Source organism: Lissotriton helveticus, chromosome 1_1 (genome assembly GCF_964261635.1).
Source record: "Lissotriton helveticus chromosome 1_1, aLisHel1.1, whole genome shotgun sequence".
NCBI classification, from domain to species: domain Eukaryota; kingdom Metazoa; phylum Chordata; class Amphibia; order Caudata; family Salamandridae; genus Lissotriton; species Lissotriton helveticus.
The window spans coordinates 710,592,764-710,615,954 of NC_136057.1; the positions used below are offsets into that span (position 1 = coordinate 710,592,764).

The following is a 23,191-nucleotide window of genomic DNA, read 5'->3' on the forward strand; positions in this document are numbered from 1 at the left end:
TTCTGGCCAAATCGATTTCATTTGCAAAGAAAATTTTCTTAGCATTAAAAATTAGAGCCTTATATGACGCAAGACTCTATCTCTTTCGATCCGACGCCTCATATTTTGACTTGGACAGGTCAGTTTAAAAAGTACGGCTGAATGATCTGTCCATGTAAGGGGAAGCACGCCCATACATGTCAATTGAGGGTAATTAGAAAAGATACCATCCAAAGTGTGGCCTGCTGTGTGCGTAGGTCCTGTCACCTTTTGATTGAGATCCCCATTCTTCATTGTGTCAATAAGAGCCAGTGTAACAGGATCCAAGAGTGCCTCCAAATGGTAATTAAAATCACCCAGGATCGTGAAGGAATCTGAGCATAAACCTACTTTCAACAGATTCCCAATGGACTCAAGGAAGTTGTTTCTGGGCCCAGAGGGCCTATAAAGATGGATGGCCTTAAAAGTGTGGTGATCAGACAGAGAGAGGCTAAAGGAAAGCGCCTCACATGCTGAGTTCGAAGCTGTGCAGAAACCCACCTTTAGTGAGTTGTGATAAATTATGGCTACACCCCCACCTTTCCTGACTTGTCTACTTAAGGTGTGGCAGAGAAACCCTGGAGCTGTTGCCTTGACAATATCAGGCCCTGAGGCTTCGTCAGTCCATGTTTCAGTGATAAACGCCATTTTAATGTCTTTCCTCAATTAAGTCTGCGCATTCTATACTGTGCTTAACTAAAGATCTGGCGTTCAGCAGAATACGTTTAAATACTGTATACTCCGGTACCATATCTGTGTGCTTGTTTGTTAGAATGGGGTTAGCATTTTGGTACAGAATTCTGGGTAATGTGCAATTACAGTTTGTGCAAATGATCAAGGAAGTGGGAGGACAGGAGTCCCACGTCAGACACAAACACCCAGGAGATTTACGAATTGGTCTCTCCTTTAATAACTGTACTTTAGTGTAACTTAGGACGGGGGTCGCTCCTGATTTGGAAGATGCAGGGGGACTGGCGATGAGCGCGATCCGAGCTCGGACGGGCGCAGACGGGCTTACCTTTGGCGCGCCTGATGCGCGCGTCCGTAACGCGGTCGCCTGAGCAAGCGCATTTGTAGGTAGACCGGGCGAGGAGCTGGCCCGCTAACCTAGTGTTCCCCCAAGATGGCGGCTCCGCTCAGTCCCACAGAGCTTGAACGAGCCTGTGATCAATTAAGCGTGAGGGCATCCCGCCACCATGCAGTTCAGCGGAGATCCCTCCAAGCCCAGGTGAGATTTTAAGAGTCCCCCCAAACCAGATTCCCAGATCAAAATGGCACAATTTCAATAAGTATCATATGCGAATAAGAACAAGTTAAAAATACAGTAAAAAAGCAAGTCAAAAACGCCTAGAAACCGTCATTCCTGGCAGACCTAAAAACAATGATCTATGCAAATTAGCAAAAGGTGCTGATTCACGCTCAAGCAGTCTCCCGGCTCAAGCCTCAGGAGATAATAAGTGGTGGAAATCTGAAATCTTAAACCTGTTAACTATAATTTTGTGAGTCTCTAGACAGAGCCAGTTTAGCATCATCACTCGTAGCATACCAGGCCTACTGATGTTTGGCTATATTGGTTTATTGTGACATGCATAGACTTTGGTGTGTTTTGCTCTTCGTGGCTGTGAACCATGCCAGTACGTAGAGCGTAGAGTGAGGTTGTAATTTCTGCATTGCCTATGCTACATGACAAATTTAGTAGGCTGTGTACTTTCGCTATCAGCTTTCTGCGTTTTCTCCTAGTACATCAGTCCGCAGATAAGGTTGTTATCGGTTTGTCTAGTTAGTAAAATAAGATGCCACCATTTTTAGGTCTCGCCTTAAAGACCTGACAAGCTGTCTGTTGGCAAAAAGACCCATTGTCTTCTGACCATGGGCATATAGAGCCCACCCATTGTTTACTGTTGGTTGATTTTGTCACTCTCATTTACTTGCTTTTTATTCATTAGCTTGTGTGGGCTTTACTTCCTCTCCTTTTGTTTATCCTTCCCCTGGAGCATGGACTTATTACTTGTGTCCTTCCACTGCTCACTTTTGATGCATTACATTTTTCTTTTTTATGCACTCCAGCTTTCTCCTTTGGGTACTGCTCTTAATCCTACGCAATGCTCCATGTTGCTCTCTCTCTCACCCATGTGCTTTTCTCTCTGTGTTGCTTAGTTGCTCTTGTGCTTTTCTCATCCGCTCCACGTTCCTCTCTCTCTAACCTATGGGCTTCTTTTCACCCTGTACTACATGTTTCTCTGTCTTGCACATGTTTCTCCTACCTACGCCCTTCATGTTCCTTCTGCCCCTCATGTTGCCTCACCCACCAGTATAGCTTCCCTCCCCACCCATGCCCTCCTTGTTGCTTCCCCCAGTTGTGCCCACCTTTGGCTTCACCCACCATTGCCTTAAAAAAGAATAACACTCTTGTGCTACTTTTTTATTTTTTATTAACCAGTCCAATTCCGAAAGGTAAATAAAAAGAAGTAATGTCTTTTTGTAGGCGTGTGCATGCGTGTTGTGAGCGCTTACAAAATGAGGCAGGTGGGCATGTAATAGCACCTTTTTGTTTACTCTTTAGCCATGCTATACATCATATATTGTATTATAATTGCATTTATAAAGCGCTTACTACACCTGCCAAAGCGTCAAAGCGCTTTTTCGGCGAGTAGCACGCTACTCCAGCACCCATAAAGGATTATTGTGGAATTAGTATAGTGAAATATGAAAGTAATTTGAGTGGTGGATAGGTTAGTCAGTTATTTGGATTGAGAAGGATAGCAAAGGGGTAGATGAGGGTAAAAGGTTTGCATTTATTTATATACATCTATATAGATAAAACGCCATTGGCAAAATGAGTAGGTTCCAAAGGTGAAATCTGTTGGCTTTGCCAATACTTGTACTGCTGACACTACCCCTACATGTGTAGGTTATCTGCCAATAACATGATGAGGTATGGCTCTTTACATGTCTGTAGGAGGGGTCAGTTAAGGTTATGCGCTCCATGAGGCTTTCTAGCAGCCATTAGATTCCTTGAGCCTTTTGAAAAATTTGGCTTGAAAAGAGCCTCAGCTTTGCAGGCTGTGGTGGCTCATACTAAATCTGCACTCACAGATCAAGTCACTACGGACTGTACTCTTATCAGACTATCAATCCCATCAACAGCAGAAGAATTTTGCGGTGAGGGTCATACAGTGGCATTTAAGAGGAAGATGTATTTGATCTCTTGGGAGGAGGAGAAAGACCTTATTTGCTGATCACTATAAGGCAAGGTGCTATTTATGGTAGCAGAGAAGTATTCCCCAGTTAAGAGTTACACAGTGGCATAACATTAGCCCAGGCAGCCCCCGCGGTACCGGGCCCCCTTTAGCATAGTACACTGACTGGGTGGACACTGTGCAGGGCTGCAGGTTCTTGGCCTGAGAGCTCCTGGTTGCGGGGGGGGGGGGAAGGGTGGCTCAATGTACTTTGTAGGGGGGCCCCCTCAAGTTTTGTTACGCCACTGGTCAGTTAATGTGAACTAATATTTATTAGGGCAATTGATCAAGCGCAGGTGAGAAACAATCATTAATTTGATGTCAGAGCCAACTACAATAGAGTATACAATTGTTCAATGTGGCATGGTCATAGGTATTCATGAGGTGGGGCGTGGGCAAGTCCTGGCAGTTATCTGAGGTGCCCTTGCCAGTTTGATTTTGAATGTAGGTCAGAGAGGAGGGCAGGATGGGGCAACCAAATGATTAATTATACTCTTAGCACATTTAAGATTCATTTACTGCTGCGGTAGTGTTTATTCATATGATGTAGCAGTAAATGTATAAAGGTGAAAGAGACCCATACCTGTAATGACCAGGTTATCACCTCATCAACCAATGGCGTATACGGGGAGCAGCAAACGACAATTTTAGATTTGCGTGATTCTTTATTGAATGAATGAATGAATGTGGAATTTATATTGCGCGACATTGCCCGGGGGCGTCAAGGCGCATAAGATGGAAAACAGCAGAGTGAAATGTGTACACAGATGAAGGGTTACAGGTAGGCTTCTGCGAAGAGCCAAGTTTTCAGACCTTTACGGAACAAGTCTAGGGATGCCAGGCCCTTAAGTTCTGCAGGAAGCAGGTTCCAGAGTTTCGGGGCCAGGGAAGAAAAAGCCTTCCCTCCCCATCTGACCCTAACGGTTCGAGGGACAGACAGAAGGTTTTTATTGGCCGAGCGCAGGGCCAGGGTTATTGTCAGTTTTCACAGAAGTGCAGAGCACCAACATATCTTTAACGCAAATAACCATTCAACATGTTTAGCAGAGCTCAAGAGTACGTCAAAGGCCCATTCAAGGGAAGCGGGAGATTGCGAAGCTCCTGGTCTGTTTAATCCGCCTTTGTACACCCCAGGGTGCCACCTCCAGCCCGTCCTCACGCCTCTCCACCAACAGTGCGGAACCCAGAATCACTCAACTCTGCTGGGAGAGAGGACAACACCCCAGGTGCTAGAGCGCTTATAACACTGCACTACCTAGGTTAAACAATGCACTGACGCTAACGTGTCGGCACATCGTGCTGCAGTAACAATTGGCGATGGCGTGCCTTGTTTCGGAGTTGGTTCAGTCATGTCTGGTGAACGTCAGACCGGTTGGTTGTTTTGCAGTTTGTACCTTGGGCCAGTCTGACTGAATGTTTGTCTTGAACTATATTAGCTAGAAGCCTCATGGTTGCAGTCTTTTTTTGTGACTAATGAATTGATGTAATCTCTGACACATTTTTATCTAATTGGCAAACTATTTTTCAGTTTCAAGCTGTGATTTATGCGAGTTATATATAAGCAGAGGCTTGCTGCTTTTCTTCTCATTATTTTGGGGGAAGTCCCGCTCCTTGTTTGCATTCCTTTTTGAAGCATTTGAAGAATGTTTCCTCTAAGATTGTCCGTCCGCGGAATGTTTTTCCCGACGAATTAAATACCCTGCCTGGCGCTATATAAATAAGAACCTACTTGTTTTGAGGGCAGCTGAGGTTTCTAGGCCAGTGACCAGACAGTACTGTGCACCCGTCGCTTTCCTGTTTTGTTCCATCGTTGTAAGGGTGAAAAAAAGAGAAAGTTACGAAAACTGTGACAATGGCAGAAACGAGGAATGAAAAAAAGAACCTGCCAGACTGAGGTAAAGAGACAAGAAGTGGAGGGTCATAAACTCATTCGGGGAATCAAAACTAGGGAACATTCTCCTGGCTAGTGTTACAAGGTGGGTTCCTGAGAGATACTTTCTGGCCCTGCATTTATTTTTGATCAGATTAAGCAATAACCTTTCAACTAATCTTCTTTGAATGCAGAAAGACCAAAGCAGATTAAAACACCAGCGCACACTGGGTGCAAAACGGTGGGTTGAGTTAAAGAGAGGAAGGCAAGTGTAAGAAGACAAAAACATTGAAACAGTCTGCAGACATTTGGAAACCAGCAGACTGGACCTTCAATGAATGAACTGAAAAATGTAGTGACAAGTATGTGGCTCAGTTTATTTTTACACAATACCCCACCACTGCAGCCCTCCTCACCTGCAGCAACAGCAGCCTCCAGCCAGGGCCGCCACTGAGTGCAGAACACCCGGGTCAGGTGAGCAAGGCTTGAACACATGCGGCCCTGGACTGGAGATGGCTGTGCTGCATCTTGTTTACGCTCCTAAATAAAGACCAATGCACCGAGCGGTAGCGCACTGAACATGCAAAAAAACTTAAAGAAGAAAGGGGGAAAACAAGAAAGATGTCACGGCCCAGTTGCGGCGGGGCTGAGTGTGGCCTGTTTGCGAGGCAGCTATTGGGACGAAAAGACTCTACCGTCGCCTTGTTCCCCCTTTTTTTGGCCAGGGCTTCGCGGTCCGATTGGACTCGTGCATTGAAAGCAAAACCTAAGGCTTCCAGGGCATCAGCCCCACTCGCAGTCAGTTGCTGCCCGCATGAACCCTCCACAATCCCCCATCGCCCCCCCCCCGGGACTCCGGCCCAGGTGTGGGAGCCTTGCCCATAAGACACTTACCCTAGTTAACTTTTGTATTTTGTCCTAAAAAAATGTCAGCACTTTCTTGCATACAAAGCTGAATCAACACTTTTTAGGTCTCGTGACCTACAATGCGCGCAAGCGCATTGAGGGAGCGAGAATTCAAGTAGCCAAAATCCTCGTCAAACCAAGGGCTTTCTGCTGCAGTTTTCTTGAAGTTCACGTGAATCACGTGAGCAAACAAGCACGCGCATTCACGGCCTACTTCTCCTCCCCTAATTATTCATGGCCGGCCACAGGCCGGCCTTACTTTCAGTTTCCCGGCCGCTCACAGCACATCAAAGGGCTTCGCCCTTCGCTCTGCTAAAATCTAACCATTTGTTAACAAGCGAGACATTAACGCCCCATTGTGTATGCCGAGATTAAATCTTGCCACCAGCGCGAGGTCACAGCTAAATGTTGCTTTTCAGTTACTGGAGATAAATATTCTCAATATAGGCAGAAGATGTTAAAACAAATAATTATAATAACCAATGTTGATTCCGAGGCTAAACATCTCTCCAATGATGGTTCGAACATTGATTATAAAACAGAACGGCAATACTCTTGTGCAGCCCAAGCAGATTCCGGCTTCGCAGCATTGAACAAGTTGGGTGCACAAACTTTACGAAGACTGGGCATGCCCCAGGCATGACCTCTGCATGTAGGCGGGACATGCTTTACATGCTCACGCACTACATGACGACTTTTCCCAGAAATGCAGTCAGCGCAGAGGAAATTGGCCACGGCATCGACTGCTAAATACAGTGTCCAAGTCTTACCTGTGAAGAGTGGGGTTCGGCATAAATGCACTTGCAAAGCTATTCGCACCGTTCCCTCCAACCCGAGTGCATCGGCCCGTGCCATGTCACATCACACCACTAACTTAATTTCTCCACACATTATAGATATTGTAATACATGCGTCACCCTCTTGTCATCCTTAGTTCTTGCATTCTACAATAAGTAGATGCAAACAAAGCTACCATAAAAACCCAGGAATCCTTTTGCACAGTATGCCCTTATCAAACCCTATATCAATACATGAACAATGTGACCTCAGAATCCTACATAGCGGCTGCTAAATGTGCACCTTTACTCAGTGAATGTGGTGTTTTCTCGCGGCCTTAATCAGTCGACATAAAAGCGTGCTCAGATTGCCGGCCAGATTCTGCACACAGTGCCCCCTCACACAACCCATCACGTGAGAGTCAATGCACACACACAACCCTATATCAGGAGGGGGTCAATGCTGGAGCGGGAGCCGCGTCGTAATGAAAGTGAAACCACAATTCCTTTGCGTTCTTGCGCTAATTTAACTACAGCCATGGAAAGGCAAAGTGCGAGAAATGCGAAAGGTATCTGCACTCTGCGATTAGCCTTCTCCCAGGCCTGGGCGCTTCTTCTTAAAAGACTGCAAGCACGGCTGCAAAGTCTCTCCTTAGCCTTGGGCGCATACGACATGTCTCCAAGTTTCGGTCAATACAATTTCAACTCAGACGTGGGGCTGCTCTGTCTGTGTGCACTCATGGCTGAGGGGACTGTGTGCACCCACTACAGTTCTGTGCACACGATATATTCACAGCCACGGGTGCACACAGGCTCCTCAGAGGAATGGGTGCACGCATGTTCCTTCCTCAGAGGCATGGGTGCACGCAGGTTCCTCAGAGGTATGGGTGCACAAAGGCTCCTCAGAACCGTCAAGGTTGTACACACACACTCCTCACAACTATAGTGGGTGCACACTGTCCTCTCGGAGCAACGGTTGCACACAGTCCCCTCAGAGACATGGGGGCATACTGTTCCCTCACAGCCTTGGATGCACAAATCCTCCTCAAAGCCTTGGCCGGCCGTACTTTCAGTTTCCTGGCCGCTCACAGCACATCAAAGGGCTTCGCCCAGCGTGCGCTCTGCGGCTTCTCCTCCCCTATGCCTTTTCTTTCACACGCAGCCTCCTCTCGCCCCCTGCAACGTCCTGCCTCCCCCCTCACCCACTGTCTTCCTAGTGACCCTTTTCTTTCACACGCAGCCTCCTCTCGCCCCCTGCAACGCTCCTGCCTCCCCCCTCACCCACTGTCTTCCTAGTCATTTAAACAATCCACCCTCTACCCAGCTCCCCTCTTGTGCCTACACCCCTCCCGACTGCTCCTGTTGCTCCCTGTCCCCCCACACATCGTTGAGTTCTTTATTTTCTTAAATTTTTCTTTGTTAGAGGACCAAGCAGGTCCGATATGCTTTTGGGTTACACCTTACTTTTAAAATAATGCACTTTTGGGCACTTGTGATATTTTTAACATTTTCTGCTGTGGTCCGCCTTCTTGTCACTCTATGCGCTCGCGCGATGACTCATGCATTTGTGTTTGTCATTACGCTTTCGTTCTTTTGCCCATACTGTTCCACATCAGCAAGCAAGATTGTTTTGTCTTTTTGAAAGGGCGGAACAGCTTCGGTAAATACATAGGCTAAGCCAATAGGTCGGGTTACGCCATTGAAAGGTGGGACGAATTTGCTTTGCCAATGCTTGTTGCTGTCTGCTGTGCCTTCCATGACGTGTTTCAGCTCTATTCAGGGTGATGTTTGTTGGTTCTATTTGCACTGGTGGCGTGAGCAGAACTGCTTCATAATAACAAATAACAAGCACTGGCGTTGCCAATAGGTCTCGCAGTAGGAAAGTTGGAGCTATTACAATTGCAAATAACAATGCCTTTTATTTTTGTTTGTATTTTAAAAACATAAAGGGCTTTGTCATTTACAAAACCAATAGCTCCAACTTTCCTACTGCGAGACCTATTGGCAACGCCAGTGCTTGTTAAATGGTTCAAATAAAATAACATTTCAAGAAAGAGAAGGGGCAGCTTGATGGGGGTGAAGGCAGGTATGGTTCAGCCTTAGTCAGTATGTACACAACACTCACCAATGAGACAAAAAATTGGAACTGGAAGCATTAGAAATAGAAAAATAATACATTGAAGTGAGCGAGATAGAGAACAGCAGCAGCAAGGAAATAAAAGAGGGACAAAGTGTAGAAAATGAAAAGTAAAGTGCCACGTGGCGTAACTTATATTGTTTTTTTTCTCCTAACATGCTGATTATTTCCTGGACTTGGCTCGTACTTTGGCTCGCAAAATCAATCCAGACATCTGACTCGGCTCTACACTTCCCAAAAATCCTCTGGCTCGCCCACCTCTAACTCAGGGCACTGCACTAACCATGTCATCAAACCAAATGCACCGAATCAACATGTGCCTCTAACCGGATATTCCAAGAAAATGCTTTAACCACACAAGGAGTATAGAAAGTGCTATATAAATAAGCAGTACAATACAACTCCCGGTTTGGTGCTTCACTTGCTATAAGAACGATGTCATTTACAGCCCTGTTTAAAAGTTTCAGGGGTACTTGTATGGCCATTTAATTTCGCGACATGCAAATTGTGATATTTAGGGACTTGCAGTGTGCATGTGAAATGTACACGAGTGTCTGACACTGTTTGCAATTACCATATGGGTTGGATGGGACCTGCCTCGTTAATATTCATGTGGCGGGTTGCAATTTGCGACCCATTGGGAATGGCCAGCACCTGCAGGGATGGTGACCTGATTTTGTCAGCAGACCATCATGTCTGTGACTTCTTTTTAAATAATGCGGTTTTCTTTTTTGAAATGCCGCCCATTTTACTTAAAGTAAAACGGGATGCATTAAAAAAAAGAAAAATTAAATATATGTTTCATTTTTTTAAGAGTAGACATTAGTTTTTAGGAACACTGCCTGCTCTTGTCGGTCGCAAAATAATTGTACATCCGCCTGCGACTCCCTTTTAGGGACGCCTTTGGCACGCCCCTTCCTAACAACGACTTGCAAACCCTATTTTGCAAGTCTGTAACAGTTTACCGACTAGCAAAATAGGGCTGATACATGCTACAAACTGTTTTACTAGTCGCAAATGGCCCGATTCTCCATTTGCAGCTGCTAATAATGGTTGTACATGTGGACCAGAGTTTTTTTTCAGTGCTGGCACCTTTTTCTAGTTGTTTTTTATCCGTCGCCCTCAGTCACTGCCACTGCCTGCTCGCTGCTTCTTAATAGGCATACTCTTGAGGATTAGCAGTGAAAAGACGGCCAATACAACTGAGGATTTAATCTGTAGAAGTAGTATGGATTGTAGACCGCAGTGATTAAGTTACCAAACATTAAACATAAATGATTTGCTTTGATTACATTCCTTAAAGGGACGGTATGAGGTACCCCTGATAGAGAAAGCGTTACCGTTCACACGGTCTAGCGATATTCGGAGTTATGGGGCACAGAAAGGGCCTGAATATAACCTGTACAGACTATAGCACGTGAGACAATGTTGAACTTGCTATGCAGGCCGCCGAGCCTTAGTGAACAAATTTAGAACATTTTTCCAGATTAGAGTCACTAGATAAACAAAGTAACTTGGGTAATGTCAGTGGTACAGGACCACACAGGAGTGGTCTGCAGGAGATGTTAACGGCAGAAGTAAAGTGTAATGACAAACTGCATCAAATAGTGACCTCTTAAGATTATACAGTGTGTCAGGGACGAAACAAACACGTGCGCCATCGTCACACATTTGCAATGGGTCTGAGGTTTGGCTTTATGACTTTGAAACCATTGTTTGTGCAAAATATGTTGTAATGACACTACGTATATTTGTCATCGCAGGTAACAAATTATTCTCTGGACAAACTATAAACATGCCAGCCTCTTGTGTAGATTCCCTCTGCATAAACCCTAGCATCCATGCATTTCTGATTTATCCCTTTGCTCCCCAAATCGGATATTATGATGTGGTTCTGTTGCTGATTCAGTCATTTGTTTGGGTCACTTCGCTGCTGGGACTTGTCATGTGCCCTTTTACTTTATAAAACAGAACTCATTTGTTTGCTGCTGGATCCATGTAGGCTGAAGGCGACGGTTCTAGGTTGGTTTAAGTCCTCTTGGCCTGACCATAGCCATGCACAAATCTCTGCCACCTTCTCTTTAGTCTGGTGTTCTCTAGGGCTCATCACGGCTATCCATCCTATTTGACCTCCAACACGTAGCCTTGGAGTTCCAGTATAGCACAATACATAGCACAGGTGATGTATGTGTAAGGGGAGGGTTAAACAATGCAAATATTTGTGTAGCCTTGTGTGAATAAAAACTTAGTATAGATCATGGAAACCACCATTTAAGAGCACTTTTCACCCAAATAGATCAGTGCTTTTGGAGCAGCCTGATGGAAGATATTTTGGTGGGACGGGTGTGCTACTACCATGTACATTTGAGTTGATCCATTCATCATTCCAGTACTGTTTAAGGTTGTTGACTATGGGGTCAGTGGTACGAATGGAGACCAGCTGAAGCCTCCAGACCTGTGCTGCTGGTCAGTAGCCTGCAGACATCATAGCCTCTCTTGAGGTGGTGTGCCATGTACCCTGGCGCACTGTCCAGACCCTAGACTCCGAAACAGCCTTCCAGCAACTGATCGGGATTCTGAAGGCAATTCAGGGAGCAGGAGTAGAATCTACATCCTCCACAAAGCCTACAGTGTAATCAGCACTGGTGCAGACTCAAACTCTGCTGTCCAGGAGTCGGGTCAAGGGGGAAGAGAGTAGGACTTTGCCCTCTCACTCCCTCACATCACATCACACACGAATTGTCTAGGTCTCAAACCAGTTGGGGGAAAAAACCCAACTGGAGAGGTGTGGTTGGCAGGCGAAAGCTCTATTGGCACCTGGGTGCCCCTGAACAATGACCAGTCCCTGGTATGTGGGTTCAGTGATTTGGGATATGTATATAGTGCTTGGGTAGGTGGGTGTAGCTTCTGCTTATCTGAGCTCATGCCTGGCAGGCTGTTTATTTTATTGTAAACACGAGATGTTGTCGCACAATGATTTTATTTTATATTTATTCCCTTCACATTTTTAGAGTCCCGATGACGAAGAAGAAGATGAAGGAGGACAGAAGGAACGCAAGAAGGCAGATACAGTCACACAACAGAACACAACACAAAACGAATCTTTTTATGTGGATCCCAGTGAATCCTGTCTACAGCAGGTAAAAGTGACAAAATTACGATGTAAATGCGGTGTGCCTCAAGGCTTTCATTTTCTGAGGAATTTTCCTTCCAGAAATTGTGTAATGGAATACGATTAGCCGACATCCCCTCTATGTAAGAGAAGCCATGCCTATCTTGTGCGCCCATTTCACCGCCAGCCGAGACTGCGGAATCTTCGGCTCCTTCATCTTTGCTTTCACTTGTGCGATGATTCCCTGCAAGGGAGTAGCCAGAAAATTAAAGTACCCCCCACTTTGACATAAAAGTACTGATGACAAAGCAAGTGAGCAGACTCCTCCCTAGAAGAGCTCCCCTGTCTCTTCCATTCAGGCACCTATACATTCATCCTTTATCCTTCTATCCACTTGCTGATATCCTCTATCTCATCTTTACATTCTTACAACCATTCATTCTTTCATGCATCATTCAATCTGTCCTCATTCCATCAATCCATCTAATGTTCCATCCATCCATCTACTCAGACATCCATCCATTCATGCATCCTTCCATTCACTCTGCCATCCATCCACCCTACCATCAATTCATCTATTCGTCAGGCCATCCACCCATTTTCCTTCCATCCACTCTGCGACTCATCCATTCTTTCACTCAACTACACAATCTACGATCCATTCACTCAACGTTTAACCAACTCATCCTTCTATCCCTTCACTGTACGTCTTTCACCTGTCCACCCACGTACCCATCCCTTTACTCTGTTATCATTTAACATATCTATTCACCGTTCTAGCCACCTATCCATGAACTCACTTTCACCTACTTATCCACCCACTCATTTATTCACCTACTCATCCCTCTATCCTTCCCTCCCTCCTTTCACCTTCCTTCTATTTAATAATACTTCTTTATTTTTGTTATCCATTTACTCCTTTTGTTTTTCATTTGACCCCGGTTACTCTTCTGTTAATGTGTATTTCGTCATAGCGTTAATTTTGAGAGATTGTCTGGCGAGTTGCAGACAGATGGGGCCCAAAAGAGCCCCACTCCTGCTGTAGCTGCCAAAGCGGGGGCTTCACGACGCCCCTGATTTCCTGCACCCACGTATTACTCCCAACCCAGCTAACCAGTGGCTGTTGCAATTCGTATTACATGTTACTGTTTCTAGTCTACCTCGCCCCACCTCCTGTTGAGAATGTACACATGTAAACCCATGCTTTTGTCTTGATGGGATTTGTGATGCAGATGCCTGCCATCTGGCAATGCTTATTTGTTCACTTTGTTACAAAACTAAGGACTAGGGCTGTGTCTGTTTTTATTTAGCAAACTTTGTGTGATATGTTCATGAGAGATACTGGAATCTTGAAACAATTACAAGTACTGAGAAAACAGTTTACAGTGTTCAGAACTGAAACAGTTGCATGTTTTCTAGCCTAGCGCTGAACGTAGTTTGCTCTTGTGCTTTACAGAGAATCCTGGTGAAGGAGCCGTCCATATAATCATCACATAATGTTGGCAACTGGAGTTAACTTTGTTGACTTGAGCATTTGATGAACCCTTTGCCAGACCTTTAAGTGTGTGGGTAATGTGTGTGTGTATATATATATTCACTGAAAAAACCATAGGTTATAGACCATATATAGTTAGGAATTAGCATTTACAAAACCTTGAAAATTCACTGAAAAAACCATAGGTTATAGACCATATATAGTTAGGAATTAGCATTTAAAAAACCTTATTTTACTCACACAAAACCATTGAAATTCCATATATAGTTAGTTGCACTAACTATATATCGCGCACCCGCAATCCACTGCTGATCATGTCACATATTACATCATTCATGACATGGTCAGTGACATCACTGATGACATCACTGATGACATCTCAAATGACATCACTGATGACATCACTGATGACATCTCAAATGACATCACTGATGACATCACTGATGACAACATCCAGTGACTGTATGTTTCTGTAAAGTTAAAATATGTCTTAGATATTGAAGAATGAGTGGATGTATAAGTGTCTGGATGAAGGATTTAGTAGGTGCGTGACTGACTGTATGAGTGAGTGATTGAATGTGTCTCACTGAATGCATGGGTTAGTGACTAAACTGTCTTAATTTGTGCATCATTATGTCTGTTGTGATGTAAACTGCTGCATGTGTTGATCATTAGCTATACGAGAGGCTATATGTGTTATTAATTGGTTGCCCAAGTATTTCTATGGGAGATTGAGTTTGTGTGGGGGTGGCTGGAAGGTGTGTGACTCTGTGCATAGATGTGTGAGCAGTTTATTCACTAGGTGTATGAGTTCAAGAGTGCATGTGGAAACAGCTACATGGGCAGTTGACTGTGTGCATGAGTGTATTGATGAGTGAATGGATATCTCAATGCTACATGTCATAGTAAGTACATATGTAAAACACAATACATGTGAGAGTTGGCATATATAAATAACTGTGCATGAGAGCCACTGAATGAGTGAGTGGTTGTATCGATCATTGTGAACTTGTATCAGGGATTGTATAAGAGTAAATATGTGTTAGTATATGTTTCAATAAGTAAGGTGTGTATAACTGTATAGTTGAAGAAATGGAGGTGAGATTGTTTCTTTGCATGACTGACTGGGTGTGTGAGTAACTCCATGGATGAGTGGCAGTGTGTGAGTGTCTGTATACACTGAGTGTATCTAAGGTTATATTAGAGTCTGAAGAGGTTTATCGTATTAGCACAAGAATGATGTCAAATGAGACGTCATCAGTGATGTCATCAGTGATGTCATCAGTGATGTCATTTGAGATGTCATCAGTGATGTCACTGACCATGTCATGAATGATGTAATATGATCAGCAGTGGATTGCGGGTGCGCGATATATAGTTAGTGCAACTAACTATATATGGAATTTCAATGGTTTTGTGTGAGTAAAATAAGGTTTTTTAAATGCTAATTCCTAACTATATATGGTCTATAACCTATGGTTTTTTCAGTGAATTTTCAAGGTTTTGTAAATGCTAATTCCTAACTATATATGGTCTATAACCTATGGTTTTTTCAGTGAATTTCAATGTTTTTTTAATAGCAAATATCATAAGCTGTCGAATGTCAAGTACGTGGTAAGTAAAAACATTTTCGTGTTTATGCACACTGATCTGCTTTGAATGCTGCCCCCCACCCCTCATTTCTATTAGGAGTACTCTCTCTTTGCAGATAGTGAAGGGTAGTTAACGCAGGCCTTTGCCCCCGTTGTAATCCGTCGTGCCTGCTTCTCTCTCCATTTGATTGATTGTTCTCTTTGGTTCATTCTCTATTTACAAACAAGCACAGAGTCGCAATACTCTGTTTAGTCTTTGCAGATAGCGAAAAATCGTGTAAAAAAACAAAAGGAATCGAGCAAAATCAGTAGGCCACTAATGGGATCTCTTTTTGACCTCCCTAAAATAGAAACATTAGGAACAACCTGTTGATAATACCAATGTGTATGTACATAAGCGGCGTTCATTTGTGTTCACAGTACCCCTTGTTGATTGTTTGAATCGACCATTGAATTGTTCGAAGTTGGTTCTCTTAAGAATCTTCTCTGCCTGCAAACGAGGAAGAATAGGAATATTCTCTCTCCCTTTGCAGATAGTGAAGGGTAGGTAACGCAAACCTTTAACACGTCGTGCCTATTTCGTTCCTCATTGATTGATTGTTTCCCCAAACATTGACTGTTTGGGAATTGGTTCTTTTTGGAGGTATTCCCTGTTTGCAAATATACGTAGGAAAATCTTTGCAAATAGTGAAAGGGTACGTAATGCGGACCTTTCTCCCCCGTTGTAATGTCATGCCTATCTACTCCCCACTGATTGATGCACCTGTTTAACCCGGACCATTTACTAGAGATACGTCATCTGGCCCGACCAGAGAGCACCCCTAGTGAAAAGGACATTTGCAATAATAACGAAGTGATCACTGTATCCTGTTAACAGAAACTTTAGCATGAAACAACCTGGAAAGAAAAGAATAGGAAAACGAAAATCAGTAGGCCACTGATGAACATGAACTTTTATTAAACAACGAACAAAGAAACGATAACATAACGTAATGATAAAACCTATTAATGTCCTAGAAACAAGAAAACGTTAAAATATGCCAGTGGTGAGAGACCAGAAAAACAGTTAGAGAAACCAAATCACCCCTCGCTGTCCCACCGCCTGCCACGCCAAAAAAATCGATAGACTAGGGAAAATGCAAGTCAGTAGAACATCCGCCCCCACTCTGGAAACTTCCAAGGTGGGGCAGGGTTGCGGCTACGCCCAGCCGGGAGCAGCCCATATAAGGCGGGTCCTGCTGCCACGCCTCGGCCAGGAGATCCTAACGTAGGGTGTAGCCGGAGGAGAGGCCGAGGCCAGCGGGACCCGGCCAGGGGATTGCCTTTACAACGCTGAACAGTTGCAGGGGGGGGGGAATGTCTCCTCGACCCTCCCCTCTCTCTCCCAGTCCGGCCGCGGTGGCCCTTGACAGTTTCAGGTAGTCCCGCCACATGCTCTTCCGGTCCGGCCACCAACGGTCGGGGGGCCGAGGCCGACGGGATCCGGCTGCAGCCGATAAACCAAGAAACCCGTTCATGGGGCCAGAGCCAGGGGCGTCCGGCCGACATCTACCGGAAGCCCGGCCCGAAGACGGACGGGACACTTCTTCTTTCTTGAATAATGGCTGCGACAACACTGGGGGGGGATGTCTTGCACATGCCTCCGACCCCCCCCCCCTCGTCCTCATCGCCTGGTCCGGCCATAACAAATCTCAAGCGAGACGCCCTGGGGTGCACTGGGAGGGAGAGACGGTGCGAACAGGCCTCTCCCGACTCCCCAGGTGGAGGCTTCCCAGCTGCACCCTCAGCGCTCCAGGCGCCCGGAAAAGGGTTCTTCTACTGTGGCCATGCTGCAACGTCTCGCCCGGCAGGGTGGAGCCCGTCCGCTCATTTGACCCCGCGATCGCCAGTAGCTACCGAACTCTCAAAATGGCGGTCGACCTGGCAAGAGCGGGCCCAGCATAAAGAAATGGCCCGGTCACTGGTTGACTCCACCACCGTAGTCCTCCACGACCTTGAAGATTCTAGAGGAGCCGCGGGAGTCTCCGACCCCCGATGGGGAATGACTGCCATGATCGCCCGTGGAGTGATGAAACTGTATCCGCGGGACGTCGGCGCTCCCATGCTGGCGCCAGCCTCACTTTGAATTACTAGAATCCTGCAGACCTCAGTTCCGGTGAAAGCACAGTGTGACCCGGTAGGAAAAATTGTTGCACCCCCTCCCCTTTTTGACTGATAGTTCAAACCACCGATCCTTTCCTTTGCCCTTTTAACGGAACTTTGGACTGCCTCCCCCTCTTTTACATTTTCTAGAGAAAACAAAACATTAACCACTACATTAGCATAGCAGTTGACACCAGAACTGTATTCAAATTGAAAACCAACAACATCTTCAACAGAATCCTTTTTGTTTCTGCTGTGACCCTGCTACAGCACAGGCATTGTCCCCAGCAGTAATTCTGCAATGCCGGTAAGAATAGCTGTGGTGCCTACTGGACTCACTCACCCCGCGGCGCCCCACGCCGTTATTTGCTGGGCGGCAACTTACTAGACATCACTTTCGTGCCATCTAGATTTCAGCACGTTCTGCTGCCTTGGAACTATTCACACAACAGACTGCTACTGACGACCCACCCCCAGGCAACATCTTCTGAATTTTCATAATTTGAAAGAACTAGTAACATGTCCTCATCAGGAATTCAAAAGAAATTGCCACGGTCTCGTCGTTGTTTAAATGTTTTTACTGTTTTTGTTTTGTTGTATATATTTATATGTTATTAAAGTTTTATATTCCTACTACTTTGTTGGAGTGCTATATATTTTTAATGTGACACATAATTGTAAAAACTTTGATGTACAAAGAGTCATTCCTGGAATCTTCCGCTTCAGGCTCGGTCCCCTCCCCAATCACAATACAGGATGGTTTTCAGATAGTAGGAACACGTGTGGTGTGACGGATCTCATCGGGTGTGGGCCTTGATCTACTATAACTCCTTTGAAGAGGGGTGATTCTTTACAGCTGGGGCCATAAACTACATCTGCAGGGCTAGGTGATAGCCTGGACAATCGGACACAGAGGAAGAGGAGTGTCAGAGGGTGCGGTAGTGAATAGGGCGAAAGGGAGGTGTCGGGCGGGCACAGAGTGTGATTTTCAGGGAAGAGCAGCGCAGATGGGGGGAGGTTTATTGCCGATGCATAAGACAGAGAGCGGGGGTGACCAGTGCCTGGGGAAGATGCTTGCGAGGGTGGGGAGCCATGCTACGAATCGACAGCGTGCAGAGAGTGGGTCTGGTCAAGGCATCTAAAATGGCTGCCGTGCACGACAAAAGTGTGGCATTTCAAAAAAGGCAAGATGGCGCAGACAATGTTTTTCAACACTTCCTCATTTCCTTCGAATCGAACGTTAACAGACGTTGGTGCATATTACCAAAGTTAAGCGATATTTATCCCTAACGATGCTTAGCAACGAATTTTTACCGCTAAGCATCGTCAGAAATTATCGAAGATAAACCTTGCTATTATCAAGGTTTATCGCAAATGCGATAATAAACGGCCGCAATGCATGAATATCGCTAAAAAGTCAGCGATATTCATGCATTACCGAGCTAATGCTCTTAGCCATGTTATCCACCTCCCATTGGATAACATGGCTAAGAACGGCTCAGGGCAGGTGTTACTTTTTGGAGATATTCGCGCTTAGCGCGAATATCTCAAAGTTGGTAATAGGAGATAGATATCTTGCATGTTGTAATGCAAATTATTGTGGTATATGGAACTCATACCATAATCTCTCAGGAAAGCAGAAACTGATCCTTTTGGGACCGCCTAAAAAGGCCTAGGGGGTGAGGGGTACTCTACTTTGCCCCCTTTTCACGTTCCGAACTATTTTATTTTACTCTTTTCTGTAATTACACAAAATAGCAGCGATAAGATGCATCGGAGACACACAGTGAGAGAAAGGAGGCCGGAGATGAAGAAGAGATGTCAAATACACATTGGAGATAATATAGTGGCAGAAGAGAAGTAAATATGAGTAAACACCATGTAACATAAAAATGTTGCACTCTATACTATAAGTCTCATTTTATACTACAATCACTTCGCTACAACCTCATAAATTAAAAATAAAAATGAATAATGTCTCAAACAATTTTTGATTTCTAAATATAAATTTATTCTTCAGAATTTTCTAAATTTGAAAGAACTAGTAACATGTCCTCATCAGCAATTTCCTCATGAAAAGTCTGCAATGATGATTCTTGTAACTCTATGGTCTCCAAACATTCGATAAATTCGCCATCAACAGATTGATCAAAAAAATCATTCAAGTCATCTCCTCCTTGTGACAATATTTCATTATTGGTGCTGTCAATTTCAATCAATGTAGTGGAATCATTCAAGTCATCTCCTCGTGACAATATTTCATTATTGGTGCTCTCAATTTCAATCAATGTAGTGGAATAATTCAAGTCATCTCCTCCTTGTGACAATATTTCATTATTGGTGCTGTCCATTTCAATCAATCTAATGGAATCATACAAGCCATCTCCTCCTTGTGACAATATTTCATTATTGGTGCTCTCAATTTCAATCAATGTAGTGGAATCATTCAAGTCATCTCCTTGTGACAATATTTCATTATTGGTGCTGTCCATTTCAATCAATCTAATGGAATCATACAAGTCATCTCCTCCTTGTGACAATATTTCATTATTGGTGCTCTCAATTTCAATCAATGTAGTGGACAATTCAAAAGAAATTGCCACGGTCTCTTCATTGTGAGCCATTTTATTTTGAAATTGCTTGCTGTAAATTGCAGAAAAAAATAATCACTTTCATTTATCGTTTTTAGTAATACATAATATAAAACTAACTTTATCAAGTATTTAGTATAACAGAAGGACTGCAAATAAATAACAGAAAACATTTTTCAAATTATCTTCAAGTGTACAACATAGTTCCCCTTACAAATTAACAACTCACCTTTTTAAAAGTAGGAGAAGTGTTAGTACTGTGTAAATCAAACACCAGAAATTCACCACCAAAAATTCCTCACAAATGTACCTCAGACAGTAGTATCACAAAATGGCTGTGGTTTCCTCTCATTTGACATATATACATAACCAATTAACTTTCATCACACACAAATACAAAACCAAAGTAACATTTTAATTGGTTCTAAATTTCAACACTTTCAAATGTGTTTTCCCCATGCAATTTTCCATAGGACATTTACATACGTCTACAGCCTGAATGGCTGAACGGAATTACACCAAACTTGGCAAAATGGTACATCAAACCTAAGAGGTCAGGAAGGATCTACTATGCCCCCTTATGGTCATTTCCCCCTTCGCTTTGGCCTCCTCTTGTCTCTCAATCCTACCGAGAGACAAGATGGCGGCCGCTACGGACTGTTTGGAATGTTGACAGACGCCGGAGAACCAATCAGCTTCGCAAAGCTCCGTAACGCGAAAAGTACGCGAAGCGGAGCGCTGTTACAGATATATATCTTTTTTTGAACGTTAATTTCTCAAAATCCACTGGAGCACACATATTGAGACCTAGCAAAGGCACATCGGGCTACCAGTCCCTAATATTTTACCAAGTTTCGTGCAAATCCATTCAGCCGTTCGATTATTATTATTATTTTTTTTTTTTGCCCCGCGGGGCCCTTTTAAAACCTCCACATCAAACCTAGGGGGTCAGCGAGGATCTACTATGCCCCCTTATGGTCATTTGCCCCTTCGCTTTGGCCTCCTCTTGTCTCTCGATCCTACCGAGAGACAAGATGGCGGCCGCTACGGACTGTTTGGAATGTTTACAGACGCCGGAGAACCAATCAGCTTCGCTTCACAAAGCTCCTTTGTGCGAAAAGTACGCGTACTGGAGCGCTGCCCGGTCCGCTGTTACAGATATATATCTTTTTTTAAACGTTAATTTCTCAAAATCCACTGTAGCACATATATTGAGACCTACAAAAGGCACATCGGGCTACCAGTCCCTACAATTTTGCCAAGTTTCGTGCAAATCCATTCAGCCATTCGGGCTAAAAGTGAGGCCAACCGCCCTATGGAAAACTCAATGTTAAAAACACGTTTTGGGACCCCCCTTTTTTCTCGACCCCCCCCCTGGACGAACCCCCCCCCAATTTTCAGGGGCTGCTCAGAAACAAAATGTGCCATTTTCCTGAAAATTTCAGCCAATTCCGTCCACAAACGCCAAAGTTATTTGACATAGAATTTTCAAAAATCTCATAGAGAAAAAATCCTAACTATATATACCTACTGGCGACCGCCAGTAGGTAATATGTGTGTGTGTGTGTGTGTATATATATATTCACTGAAAAAACCATAGGTTATACACCATATATAGTTAGGAATTAGCATTTAAAAAACCTTATTTTACTCACACAAAACCATTGAAATTCCATATATAGTTAGTTGTACTAACTATATATCGCGCACCCGCAATCCACTGCTGATCATGTCACATATTACATCATTCATGACATGGTCAGTGACATCACTGATGACATCACTGATGACATCTCAAATGACATCACTGATGACATCACTGATGACATCTCATTTGACATCATTCTTGTGCTAATACGATAAACCTCTTCAGACTCTAATATAACCTTAGATACACTCAGTGTATACAGACACTCACACACTGTCACTCATCCATGGAGTTACTCACACACCTAGTCAGTCATGCAAAGAAACAATCTCACCTCCATTCCCTCAACTATACAGATATACACATTACTTATTCAAACATATACTAACACATATTTACTCTCTTATACAATCCTGGATACAAGTTCACAATGATCCATACAGCCACTCACACATTCACTGGCTCTTATGCACAGTTATTTATATATGTCAACTCTCACATGTACTGTATTTTACATATGTACTTACTTTGACATGTAGCACTGAGATATCTATTCACTCACCAATACAGTCATGCACACAGTCAACCGCCCATACAGCTGTTTCCACATGCACTTTTGAACCCATACATCTATGCAGAGAGTCATACACCTCCCAGCCACCCATACACACTCTCAGTCTCCCATACAAATACTTGGGCAACCAATCAATAACCCATATAGTTAATCATATAGCTACTGATCAACACATGCAGCAGTTTACAGAACAACAGACATAATGATGCACAAATTAAGACAGTTTAGTCACTAACCCATGCACTCAGTGAGACACATTTAATCACTCACTCATACAGTCAGTCATGCACCTACTAAATCCTTTGTTCAGACACTTCTACATCCACTCATTCTTCAATATGTAAGACATATTTTAACTTTACAGAAACATACAGTCACTGGATGTTGTCATCAGTGATGTCATCAGTGATGTCATCAGTGATGTCATCAGTGATGTCATCAGTGATGTCATCAGAGATGTCATCAGTGATGTCACTGACCATGTCATGAATGATGTAATATGTGACATGATCAGCAGTGGATTGCGGGTGCGCGATATATAGTTAGTACAACTAACTATATATGGAATTTCAATGGTTTTGTGTGAGTAAAATAAGGTTTTTTAAATGCTAATTCCTAACTATATATGGTGTATAACCTATGGTTTTTTCAGTGAATTTTCAAGGTTTTGTAAATGCTAATTCCTAACTATATATGGTCTATAACCTATGGTTTTTTCAGTGAATTTCATTGGTTTTTTAAAAGCTAATATCTATAGCTGTAAAATGTATTCTTCTTTAAATCCAAAAATATATTTTATATGTTTATTAATAATTTTTTTAAAATATTTTTTTTGTTTCGCTCCCGGTCCGCGAACCGGGAAGCTTCCCGTTAGCTCAATTTGATGCCGCGACCCGGTCCGCGAACCGGTAAGAAATCAACATAGTGACGGTATCGCGTTGCCGCGTAATGCGTCCTATGACGTACTGCGTTAGCGCACCCGGAAGTGCCCCGGGGCGCGGACCGAGGCGCGAAACGCAGCTCCCCGGAAGCGATCCGCGTCGCGAAAGCGCGACGTATCGCTTTGCCGCGTAATGCGTCTTGTGACGTAC

General features: G+C 44.0%; 1 protein-coding gene across 2 annotated transcripts in view; it reads left to right on the forward strand.

Annotated features, from left to right (window-relative positions):
- Positions 1-23,191, forward strand: part of PAWR (pro-apoptotic WT1 regulator) — a 441,530-nt gene that overhangs the window by 293,019 nt on the left and 125,320 nt on the right. For both annotated transcript variants that reach the window (XM_078674246.1, XM_078674244.1), the window contains one exon: positions 11,958-12,086. In XM_078674246.1, the coding sequence (XP_078530372.1) occupies positions 11,958-12,086 (129 nt within the window). The remainder of the gene's footprint in view (positions 1-11,957; positions 12,087-23,191) is intronic.